Genomic DNA, 12,863 nt, shown 5'->3' with positions numbered 1-12,863 from the left:
ACGGAACCTCTCTCTGCCTCTCTTTACTCACCTGTGAAACAGAGGTGTAGCAGAAGTTCCTACCCCGCTGGGTTGTGAGAACTGAACCAGCTGGCACTGAGCCAATATTCCATGTACTCATGTCAGGACACTAAAGCCTTGGGCAGTCAGGGGACTAGGCTGGGTGAGAGCTAGTCAGCCATCACAGACTAGGGCAGGCTGGAATTGAGAGGCACACAGGTAGCTAAGTGTAGTACAAACTAAAATCAAGTGTTAAATAAAGCCCTTTGGCAGAGGAAGGAGAGATTTTTCTGTCCAGGGGAATAGAAAAGGTTCCCTGACAAATTTGCCTGTTTAAAAAGTCAGTCTTGCTGGGTTCAATGGTGTACACTTGTAATCACAGCGGCTTGGAAGGCTGAGGCAAGAAGATCCGCAAGTTCAAAGCCAGCCTCAGCAATTTAGTGAGGCCCTGAGCAACTTAGTAAGACTCTGTCTCAAAATAGAATTTATTATTATTTTTTTAAAGGAGGCGGGGGCTGGAGATGTGGCTCAGTCTTTAAACACCCCTGGGTTCAATCCCTGCCCTCCCCCACCCCCCAAAAAACTATATCATTTTAGAAATAATATTTTAATCAAACTAAGACAAAAAAATTTAAGGATTGAGAAAGATTAGTGAAAATAAAAATGACTAACCGTGGACTTACAACAGAAGAAATTTGTCACTGTCCTCAGCTTTTCAAAATATATTGAAAATATATCCTCCTTTGTAAAGTATGTTTTCAAGATACCTATGTGTATATGTATATCAAGAAATGGTTGAGTCAGGTGCAGTGATGCACACCTGTAATCCCAGTGGCTCTGAAGGCTGAGACAGGAGGATTGCAAGATCAAAGGCAGTCTCAGCAGAAAGGGAGGCCCTAAGCAACTCAGTGAGACCCTATCTCTAAAGAAAATACAAAATAGGGCTGGGGATGAATTTCAGTGGTTGAGTGCTACTGAGTTCAATCCCCGTACTCCCCCCACCTAAAAAAAGAAAGAAATAGTTGAACTGACATATATCAAGGAACTCATCCAAGGATTTTGATGTCCCAGGAATAGTGAAAACAGTCATGAAAAATAAAAATGACTTGCCCCAAGCATTTCAGAGGCAGTTTATTTCACCCAGTTACATATCTCCAGTGTTTTAGAGCCATATTATACAGCAGCTCTCCAAAAACCCATGGTGAGAATATGCTGCCCCTATTCCCATCAATGAACCATATTTACCTTTAGGAAGATGGTTCAAAGGTCAGGAGAGAATCATCTCAGGAATTCAGCCACAGTTGGATGGGAGGATAAAATGAGTATCTACAGAATTTGTTACTTCTCACTCCCCAGTGAACTTTAATCTACACTTGAATATGTCTGGGAGACCCGCCTGGGCTAGAGAATAGCTGAATTCATTGAGCATTTAAAATGTGGCGGCTTGGTGCTAATGACCTTGCCAATGTTCCTTTCCCCTGGCTTGTTAAGAAATCCACCGTAAGACTTTGCTTGTTAATGGAACAAGGCTTCCTCAAAGCTGGGAGGCTACTCGACTTGTTAGTGAGACAGGATATGAACCCTAGGGGTCCAACTCCATGGCCCTCCCTCTTAAGCACTGGGCCTCCCCACCTCATTCCTGAGTCATCTGCATACAAATGGTATTGCTATTGATAAGGTGATTGGCCAATTGTCATGATTCAAACTAGGACTCCAGAGCAGGGAGTGGGTGCTATTTATTATTATGCTAGGGAAAACAGGCCCAAACCACTGTAGCAGGCTGGCGGAGAAGTGCTGTCTCCTTACTGCCTGTATGTCTGAGAGTGGATGAACAAAGAAGAAAACTGAAGGAGAAAGAAACCAATTAGTGGACTTTAAGAAAGATCAAGTTTGGGGAATTCCCAGAGATCGAGAAACCTGCCAAGGATCCCGAGAAGAGATGCAGGATTGTCACAGACTCCTAGTTTCAGCCCAGTTTTTCAGAGGTGGCAGTCAACAGCACCCCAGCCTCAGGGGCTGGGAACCCTAAAAGTGGCCACTGAAAGGGGCAACGAAGAAACCAGTGACGATCTGCAGACAAACAGCTTTGGTTTTGTGGAGCTGGAAACCAAATCAAAACCAGAGGAGGAGTGAGTGGGAGGTAAGGACAGGGACGGGCCAGCGCAAACAACACTTTAAAATGTGGCCTTGAAGCCCAGGAAAAAGATAGGACTGTCCTGGGGGTGGAGTCAAGAAGTTTCTTTTTTTGAAGCAAGAAATTAGAATGTATTTAATAATGAAAGCAAGGAGCCAACCTAAGGAGAGTTAAGAAAAGGCAGAATGCATAATTAGCCCCTCATGGGGACATCCTGAGGTGGAGTCCCTGAGGAAGCCGGAGGAGGAGGACCCAAGCCAGCGTGGAAGGATTAACTTGCTCCTATGTAGGTACATTTCTGCCTTTGTGCATGGGTGGGAAGGGGCTTACGGGGCTGAAGTTTTCAGCAGAGATTCTGATCGAGGTCCTATGTTTTCTCTAGGAGCCAACTGGGGACGACTTGCTGTGCCAGAGGTTATTAAAGGGGCTTAATGTTTGGTGGGAGCTGAGCTGGCCCTAATATGGGCTCTCTTTCATCTTCGCTATTACTCAGACAGGTGATCACATACCTGTTTTACAGAATGGGAAGGTCAGGAAGAGAACCGGGTCACTGCCTTCTGATGTCTTTCATTCCTGTTAGAGGGGTAATAGGTAGCAAGTTAGCAAATGTTGTTTTCTTTATTGTGTGGTGCTGGGGATGGAACTCAGCATCATTCATGCTAGGTAAGCCCTCCACCACTGAGCTCTATTCCCAACTCCGAAAATGTAGCTTAAATAATGGCTCACAACATAATATGAACGTTTACCATAGACAACATATGATTGATATCAAATTTTTATTTTTATGAATTGCTTTGATTATTTACTTTAGGGGATCCTTTTGTAAAACAAACAAACAAAAACAAAAAACCAACTTTTCCTTAGTAAGGCCATTTGAATAAGTGCTCTGTAGTTTATCTTTTTCTTTTTTTTCTTTCCGGTACCACTGAGCCACATCCCCAGCTTTTTTCTATCTTTTTTTTTTTTTCAATTTTCCTTCTGAGACAGGGTCTTAATAAGTTGCTGAGGCTGGCCTCCAACTTGCCATCTCCTGCATTATTAGTCTCCACATCCAGCTTATCTTTTTTGTTTTTATTAAAAAATATCTTTTTATATGGCACCATGAACTTGTACTTCATTCTTTAATTGATTTATTATTCTAATTAGGTGTACATGACAGCAGAATGATGTTCCCTGCGTTTCTTTCTATTCGGAAATATTTTTAGTTCCCCATGATTACTATGGGGGAAAACATTCTGTTTTCAGAGTTTTTGAACTTGTTAATTTTCAGATTTGAAGTGTTTGAAATTCTTCCAAAGATATTTGTTGCAAAAGAATCACAAGTTTAAGAACTGTAGGGATGATACAACTACAAATTAGATATGTGCACAGTGATTCCTGCCTCCACAAAAATGAATTTGTGGTCACGTGGTACCCAGTTTGGAGATCATTATTGTAGTTTTTTGGTTTGGGGCTTTGCCACTAGAAATTGAACCAGGAGTGTTTTAGTACTGAGATACATCCCCAGCCCTTTTAATTTTTTAACTTTGAGACAAGGTCTCTCTAAGTTGCTGTGGATAGCCTCCAACTGTGGTTCTCCTGCCGCAGCAATCTGAGTGGAGTCACTGGGATTACAGTTTTTTATTTATTTCACCTGTCAGACCTTATTTGTGTCTAAGAACTACCTGAATAATCAAGTTAGGGATGTGGAGCTATATACTGGGGTTTATAATGCAGGGTAGAGGAACTACTATGATGGTTTGGCGGGGGTGAGAATCAAATTTGCAGGCTGACTTTTGTCACAGCCCTCAGTAGACAAGGGTGTTCTCTAAATTTTTACTGAAATAATAGGCTGCAATGCTGAGATCTATTTAAGAGGTGAGGTCTTTGGAGGTGGTGGACTAGAATTGGTCTTTCTGGCAGCTGTTTGGCAATGATTTCTCTATTGCATTACTTACCTTAGTATCTTACAGTACTTCTATATAGGTATTTTTATTTGCTCTTAAAACCTCTTTTTAAAATAGTAGGCCTGCATTATCTTCCCCACTTGAGGGATATATGGATAAATGGATATTAATGAACTTGTTTCACATTAAAAGATGAGTCCAGAAAACACTCAAAACATAGGTCATTAAGCTTTTTCAAAGAGAAATTTTAATTGTTAGCTCTTTGTTTTTCTTTTAAAACTTTATATGACATTCAATTTAATTTTTGACAAGTTTAAATAGAAGATGAGGCAAATGCCAAGAAACCCATAATTCAAACAGTTGAATTCATGAAAAATAATTAGACTTTTATCTGTACCATTAAAATTTAAGGGGATCTTGGAAAGTTCCAAGTATTGGTTTGATTTCAAAATAGGTAGTCAGAAGAAATGAACTCTTTATAATTTCAATACCATGTTGCATTAAGATAGTCATATGCCAGAAACTTTTTAAAATAGCTAAGTACTTCCTACAAGTAATCAAAACAGCATCCTAATTGTTAATGACCATCTCTGACTTAAGACTTATCTGCAGGGTCTCCGGAGCAACTAGACTGTTTCAGTGTCACTCATCCTCAAAAATTAACCTAATTATTATATTGATTAATGAAAAATAAATGCTATTTGGTTTGTGATGGTTATAAAGCAATAGTTAATGGTTAATAATTCATGGCTTATGAAGTTACTAAAAAATTAATTATCCCCAGGTGGAAAAATATAGGCAAATTGCTTAGAAGTAATTTATCATAGAGGTAGCCATTAATACTGCATATTTCTTGCCACCACTTTAGTCTAAGGCCAAATTTTGCTTTGAAAAAAGACAAACATGGAACTTTTATAACCATGAGGTGGGGAATCACCTTGAAACTTTGTTTTTTATTTTTGATTTTGAGATAGTGTCTTATTAAGTTGCTGAGGCTGGCCTCAAATTTGTGCTCCTCTTGCCTCAGCCTCCCAAATTGCTGGGATTACAGGCATGTACTACCATGCCTGGCAAGCATTTTTTTCATATTTCACTTGTAAGTAGGACTATTAAATCCTCCTGCCTCAGCCTTCCCAGTTGCTGGGATTATAGGTAGGTGTATGGCACTATGCCTGGCTGAAAAAAAAAAAAAAAATCTTTCAATCCTGCTTTAATTTAAGACTGAAATAACAGATTGCATGGCTCAACTCTTCCAACAGTCCAGGAGACTTCATTTGCATACACCACCATCCAGCTCTTTCTTTGATATCTATCTTTGAATATCCATTTCCTTACCTCTCTCCTTGGGGGATGAGATTGTCTTTTTATACCCACTCTTTGAACCTCCTAGCACAATATCTGGTTCTCCAGGATTTTTAATAATTAGCTTATATTAAGCTTCCAAAACTAATGAGTTTAGCAAATTTGAAGCAAAGAAATAAGCCTAAGCTTAAAAGACCACTGGTTTGGCTTTCAAATCCTTTTTGTTTCACTTTTTTTTTTTTAAATGTTTCTTTTTTTTTCCCCCCCTTTTTAAAAAAATTTTTAGTTTTCAGTGGACACAACATTTTTTTTTTTTTATGTGATGCTGAGGATCGAACCCAGGCAAACGCGCTACCGCTTGAGCCACATCCCCAGCCCCTTGTTTCACTTTTTATAAATAAAAAGCCTGAAAATAGAAGTTATTTGCCTTAAAAAGAGAGAGAGAGACACAGAGATGATTTAACCTGTCTCAATTCTTTTTTCCAGCTCTCTTACTTATCCATGGTTTTAGTTTGTTACACTTTGGTTTTGACACTTGGACTCTTAGATTAAATGATCCTTTCCCACAGTGGGAGTCCAGTGTCTGATTTTGTTAATCCTGTTGGAGTTGCTGGTGTTCTTTACCAAGAAGTTCATGAGTTTCCTTTCAGTTTCAGCTTCTTGTGAAAATGATCCTTCCGTCACCCCCACCCCCACCCCTTGTCTCACAGTCACATCTACGTGTCCCACTGGTGAAGAACAATGAGAAATTCTTGGTCATACAGCAGAAATATTGTATCCCTATTTTATAAATGATTAACCTGGTGTTCTGCAACTTGCTTAGGAATAATAACTATTATCAGCACTTGCTATTTGTCAGGCATTATTCAAAACATTTTTCATTTAATCTCACATCAAATCTCTAAAGTGGGTACTTAGAGTCTCAATTAACAGATGAATAAAAATAAGGCACAGAGAGACAAAACAATTAGCCTAAAGTCAAACAGCTAGGAAGTAGTACCATATAAGCTAAGTTCTATTTTAAGTATTTCTTTGTTTTTTGTTTTAACACTGGGAATTACATCCCCAGCCCTTTTTATTTTGATATTTTGAGACAGGGTCTCTGAGTTGCTGAGATTGGCCTCAAATTTGGGATTCTCCTGCCTCAGCCTCCCAAGTCACTGGGATTATAGGCATAGGCCCTACATGGTACATGGCTCAGGGTTTTCCTTTTCTTTTTTTTTAAAAATTTTTATTGTATTTTTCTGATAGTAAAATTATTCTATGAAGATGAGGATGATGAACCAATATTCTCAAATAGTTTATAGAAATTTAATATTCTACCTATTTTCATCTTTTAATTTTTTTACTTTTAACCATTAAAACCACAAGTAGTATGACTTTTAAAAATTGAATTTGGCCAGGCACTGTGATAGAGGCTTGTAATCTCATCAACTAGGGAGACTAAAGCAGATGACCACAGGTTTGAAGCCAGCCTCAGCAATTTAGTGAGATGCTATCTCAATTAAAAAAAAAAAAAAACTGATATAGCTCAGTGATAAAGTAACCCAGGGTTCAATCCCCAAACCACCCCCCCATCCACCCCCGCAAAAAAAAATTGAATTTGTAATTGAATGATAACCGTCCATCTACACCTATTAAAAATTTTACAACTGTCAAGCCTTAGTGGATTTTAATCGCTTCTGGCTAAGTATTTAAGTGGATGCCATGTTCTTCCCCAATCAGGATTTGTCAGCAGTGTTTCTCCCATAGTCAGTCATTCCTGAAGACAGCCATAAGTGGCAGCTTGAAAAAAACAATCCAAAGTTTTGAAGATGAGTTTCACAGCTTTTAACATTTTCATCCAATGTGTTGGAAAGGAAAACCTTTTTCTCTACTTTTTAGTTCAGCCCCTGTGGGCATGCAAATGAGACAGATGAACAGGAGTAAACTCAGAATTTTAGTTAATATTTATATGCAAAGAATGCACAGAAAAGAAGTGAAACTCAACACTTAGATTTGAGGATTTACACATATATATATATATATAATTTTTTTTTTTAACAGAAAGCTGAAAAATGCACAGGCAAGAGTTAATGGAAGATAGGGACTACTTTATTTATGTAAGATCAAATAGTTGCCAATTTCCACACCTGTCTGAAGTTAAGTGATTGAAAGAAGCTCTTCCTGGTTGAGGGGGAGGGGGTGTCACCTTCCTCAAAGGGAAATTTTTGCCCAGACTTCAGACAGATAAAGGGAGGTTGGGGGAGGGAGGAATCAGTTTATTAATTTAACAAATAAAAATAACAAGAAATTAAAAAGGGGACATGGTTATAGAATTTTCTGCATCTGTTTTCAGTGGAAAATATCCCTTACCAAAGGGTGTATTTTGGGATGGCATATTCTGATCCTTTTCAAATGGAAAGCAAAGAATATAGCCACACCAAAACTAAATTTTATCTTGATTAGTATTTTTCAGTCCTCCTGATAAGCAGCCACTTCCTTACTAGATAAACCTTTTAATATTTTCTGACCTTGTACACATAACTCTTTTCTGTTACTTGTTGCATTTCTTTTTTAAGTTACAAAAAGCAATATAAAACTAAAATATATTTAGAAAAAAGGTGGAAGACAACTCACCCATAATTCTACTACTCTTACAAACTATGTTCTTACATATTTCCTTTCAATGTTATTGTTGAACCCACGATGCAAAGAAAAGACCACTGACTCCAATTTTAAGCCAAATTAAAGCAAGCTTATTTTGTGTACATGAGGGAGATGCTCAGCCACTGCCTTGCCTAAAAACATGGCCAGAGGACACTGCCTGGTCTAAGAGCAGGGAGGTTTTTATAACACAAAGTTACAAAGGTGGGTATATTGGGAACTTACAGCTTACAGGGTTCTGGTAATAGGAGGGCAGACAGCAGGTTAATGATCTACATGGCTTAACATCTCAAGGTGGGGAGTAAATTCAGATTCCAACATCAGAATTAAGGAGGAGCAGCTGAGATCTCAGGGAGGGTTGTTATCTGGTCAGGGAGAGTCAGGCAGGGTAAATTCAAAGCACAGGCAGGAATTCCAAGCAAGTTTAAAATATCAAAGTATAGTCAGGAGAAATAGAAATCTTAGTATTTTACAGTAAAACAGAAATGAATTTTTCATGACTTCATAACAAGATGGCTCCCAATCTTAAGATGGAATTAGGTGGGGTTCATCAGTTATCTGTATCTCACAGAATTGTAGTGATATGGGCACACAATGAATAATATAACTTTTTTCAATAACATTGCATTACAAACATTCTCCATGTTCTTAACCTCAGTCCTCATATTATTTCATAGCTGCAAAGTTTGCCTGACTCTTCTCTAGTTGTTAGGCATCTTGTCTACATTTAGATTTTTTTTTCCCCCTTGTACTAGGGATTGAACCTAGGGCCCAGCACATGCTAGGCAAGGGCTCTACCTTTGAGCTATATACCCAGCTCTTTTTAAAAAATTTTATTTTGAGACAAGGTCTCGCTAAATTGCTTAGACTGGCCTGGAGCTTGTGATCCTCCTGCTTCCTTCTCCCAATATCTGGGATTAGGAGTGTCCGACTGCTTCCATGTTCTCATTGGGTCATCCCGCTGTTATCAGGGCAGGGCTGTTTGGAGTTGGCCTCTCCTTTCTGGGTGGAGCCTGAAGCTCCTAGAACAATTTGCCTAGTTTAAGAGGTCAAGTCCCAGGCTAAAGGGCAGCCAGACCACCAAGGCTCCCAGGTCTCTGTCATTGCTCTCTCCCCTTTTGGAGGCCCAGATTTGGTGGCGCTAGCCAGGCAGGCGCCCCAGGCGCACTTCCTCTGGGCAGAGGCCACGACTCCCAGGGCTCTTCCTTGTTTTCTTTGCTTTCCCTGCCCTGGCGAGGGGTGAGTCCCTCCCAGCGCTCTCTCCTTCTGTCCTAGTAATCTGCAGCGTCACCCTGTGCAAAGGAAGGAACTAAGCTGCGCTCCCCAGGCATCATGGGCCGTCTGCTGGCCTCCGAAGTACAGCAGCTGCTCCATAACAAATTTGTGGTCATCCTGGGAGACTCGGTGCAGAGGGCCGTGTACAAAGACCTGGTGCTCCTGCTGCAGAAGGACTGCTTGCTCACTCCCAGCCAACTCAAGGCCAAGGGCGAACTGACCTTTGAACAGGACAAGCTGGTGAAAGGAGGTCAGCTGGGCCCCTTGCACAATGGCACCAACTACCGCGAGGTCCGCCAGTTTAGCTCAGATCACCATCTAGTGCGCTTTTACTTCCTCACGCGCGTTTACTCCAAGTACCTGGAGGCCATCTTGGAGGAACTCCAGTCTGGTGAGCATGCCCCGGACCTGATCATCATGAACTCCTGCCTCTGGGATGTCTCCAGGTATGGTCCGCACTCCTGGAACAGCTATCTGCAGAACCTGGAGAACCTGTTTGGGCGATTGGGCGAAGTTCTGCCTGAGTCTTGCCTCCTGGTGTGGAACACGGCCATGCCTGTGGGTAAGAAGATTACCGCACGCTTTCTGCCACGCAAGCCCCTGCCCTGGGCCATCCCTCTGCGAAGGATCGTGGTGCATGCCAACTTCTACAGCTCCATCAAGGCAAGTAATCATGGCTTCGATGTGCTAGACTTGCATTTCCACTTTCGTCATGCTTGGAATTGCCTGCAGTCAGATGGGGTGCACTGGAATGAGCACGCACACCGCCAGCTCTCCTACCTGCTGCTGACCCACGTGGCTGAGGCCTGGGGTGTGGAGCTACCCTGCCGCCCACCCGCACCCATAGGCGAGCTGATCCAGGACGCTCCTGAGAGGCAGCCCCAGGCCAACCGAGATCAACTGGACTTATCTCTGTCCCCGCCCCTGCCCTCTCCCAGGCGTCGCCCCCTGCTCCAGACCCCACGGCCCCGCTTGCGCCCCCTGCTGCCCCCTCCGGTTCCCCCACATCACATGTCACCCCCGTCCCGGCACTATCCCCAAGATTGCTACTTTTCCTCCGACCATGTTTTCCAGTCGGATCAATTCTATTTCCAATCAGATGTCCCCTCATCTACCCAGCCAGGATTTGCCTTCGAAGCTGACTTTAACTTTTGTTCCCCTCCACCTATGGCCAGCTTCTCACCCTGTTATCAGCAGCGGGCCCCAGTGGTGTACAGGGGTTTTTCCCGTTACCTAGTTCAAGGCCCCTATATGCCCTGGAGAGGGCAGCACAGACGATCAAAAAGAGGGGCCTCAGCCCACCCAGAGTCAAGGCGCCAGTAGGTCCACCTGAGGGCCTTCATTCTCCTGAAGGCGAATGGCGTGGATTGTTTTGACCCTTCCGTTATGTTGGCACAGGCCGCAATACACTGACCTTAAGCCTTAATAGTTAGTCCATGTTTGGGCACCTTTGTGTTCATAGCTATTACAGATTACAGGACGGAGACCCGTCTGACCCCTATTTGTTTCTTGTCTTCTGCATGGGGTAGGGCAGGAGGGACCAAGCATTATTCCTATCTCCCCATCCCCTATTGCCATTTATTTTTTGTAAAAAATAAAATTGGTACACAGAAATTGTTTCACAAGATAGTTGTGGATTTGTGTGTGTGTAATTAATGGATGACTTTCCTTACAGTTTAAAAATTAGCTCTGTGAAAACAGGACACTGTTTACTGAAAAAGAATAGTTGTGGATTGGGGATATAGCTCAATGAGTGCTTGCTTAGCATGCACAAGACCCTGGTTTCAATCCCCAGCGCCACACACAAACTAAAAAGAATAGTTATGACATCTTCTTAGTGAACTATTCAAAACTGGTTTGTTCAAAGTAAATTCTTCTGAGCAGTTCCATAAGAAATTTAACTTTTTTGTGATCATATTTTCCAGAGATTCTCAGAGAGTCATTTAGAGTTAGGAAAACAAAAGTCATAAAACATAACCAACACTTAGCGAGAAAACTGAATACAAGAAAGATAAGTGACTTATTCCAAGTCGATCAGACAACCATTATTCCACTAGTCTTGACTAGTTTACAGTGGTCTCCTTGGTCCTGAGATTTGAAAGCTAATGTAAAACAAGCAGAAGTCCATCAAATGTAGTCTCACTATGCAAGTGGTGGCAAAACCATCTCTGGGACCATAGCTGGATGTCTGTTACATATATGATGAATTATGCAAGCTAGAGGGGAATTGAAGAGTCCTGATTTTCAGACTTAAGAAAATTAGATAAAAATAACCTGGGTTTTTCTTGTTTTCTTTTGCTTTTTTTGGTACCAGGGATTAAACTCGGGGGCCTTAACCACTGAGCCATATCACCAGCCCTTTTTTATATCTTATTTAGAGATAGGGTCTCGGTGAGTTACTTAGAGCCTCGCTAAGTTGCTGAGGCTGGCTTTAACTCAGTGGTCCTCTTGCCTCTGAGGTTACAAGCATGGGCCACTGTGCCTGACAATAAGCTGTTCTTAATGACCATGTAATTACCATCATGGAATAAAACTACAAGTTGGGACAACCCAGTCCACAGATCCCTTCTCCTTCAACTCTGACGGGTGCCTACCATGGCTGTCACTCTGTTTTGTAGAAATGTTAACATCACTAAGATTGTTTAAATGCTAGACCCCTTGTCCACAGGACCAGTGAAATGTTAATATTTAAATAAAATAGTCAAAGATAGGATGTTTTACTGAATTGATTTGACTGATTTATCAGTCTCCAATACCACTACCCCTAAATTTGATAAGAGTGAGGAAATGTTAGTCTGCAAAAATGAAGATCATGAAGTCACAAGAGATAGATGATATCAGGTAGGGATGGAAGAAAAACACAGTGGCTCTTAACCCTCTAAAGGAACATGTGATTCCTGGAGAACAGGGCCTTGATCTCTATCTTTGTGTATAAAATCGTGGCAGTGCTGAGCACTTACCAGTTATTTTTCAGTGAATTAGGATGTAAAGAGGTGGCTTATAAATATGTTGATGATTGTCTAAGAGATCATGTAAGTTGGCATTTAGTCTCTGTAGCCCCTCTGAAGGAATACTGCTAAAACAGCATGAGATGGTGGCTCTTCAGGACCCTGGAAAGAATGTTCCAGCAAGGTCAAGAAAGAGAGACATGCTTGGCCATGTAAATGTTCTAGTGCACTAGACAGATTCAGTAACATCGGCCCTTAAGATGGGCCAGTTGCCTTCCTCTGGGTTCACACTTCTCAAGCAGCCTTTAGCTGCTGATCTGAGTAAATTGAAGCACTTAGTACTTGTATTTCCAGAAATTGGAGTTCTGGTTACTAGCTCTCTCATGAATTAGGTTAGCACGTGCTAATCCTCCATAATCAGAACATGCCTGATAAATCAAGGAAAATGAGTTTTTAGATATTCAGTGCTGAGAACCATACATGATGATCTACTGTTGTATGGATTAAATTGCGCCAATTACTCAACAACAGTTCTTTTTTTCTCAGGTGGGTAGGAATTCAGGTAGATTTGGAATGCAGGGACAATCTTCCTTCACAGGTATATTAACTTCATATGGCTGCTGTAAAAAATGCCAAGAATGTGATAACACACATTTAGCCACGAGTGATGGT

At 41.3% G+C, this 12,863-nt stretch overlaps 1 protein-coding gene across 8 annotated transcripts in view; it reads left to right on the top strand.

Annotated features, from left to right (window-relative positions):
• Pced1b (PC-esterase domain containing 1B) overlaps window positions 1–10,868 on the top strand; it is a 132,783-nt gene extending 121,915 nt beyond the window's left edge. For 4 of the 8 annotated variants that reach the window (XM_078014831.1, XM_078014832.1, XM_078014830.1 and 1 more), the window contains one exon: window positions 9,244–10,868. In XM_078014831.1, the coding sequence (XP_077870957.1) occupies window positions 9,301–10,566 (1,266 nt within the window). In that variant the 5' untranslated portion in view covers window positions 9,244–9,300 and the 3' untranslated portion in view covers window positions 10,567–10,868. Of the gene's footprint in view, window positions 1–1,094; window positions 2,141–2,174; window positions 2,421–2,516; window positions 2,632–9,243 lie in introns of those variants that run through there. The other 4 variants (XM_078014828.1, XM_078014829.1, XM_078014836.1 and 1 more) reach the window with 4 other exon arrangements.
• The last annotated feature ends 1,995 nt before the right edge of the window (window positions 10,869–12,863 follow it).

Source organism: Ictidomys tridecemlineatus, chromosome 6 (assembly GCF_052094955.1).
Source record: "Ictidomys tridecemlineatus isolate mIctTri1 chromosome 6, mIctTri1.hap1, whole genome shotgun sequence".
Taxonomy (NCBI): domain Eukaryota; kingdom Metazoa; phylum Chordata; class Mammalia; order Rodentia; family Sciuridae; genus Ictidomys; species Ictidomys tridecemlineatus.
The sequence above is the reverse complement of the archived record's forward strand: the minus strand, read 5'-3'. Positions and strand labels throughout refer to the sequence as shown.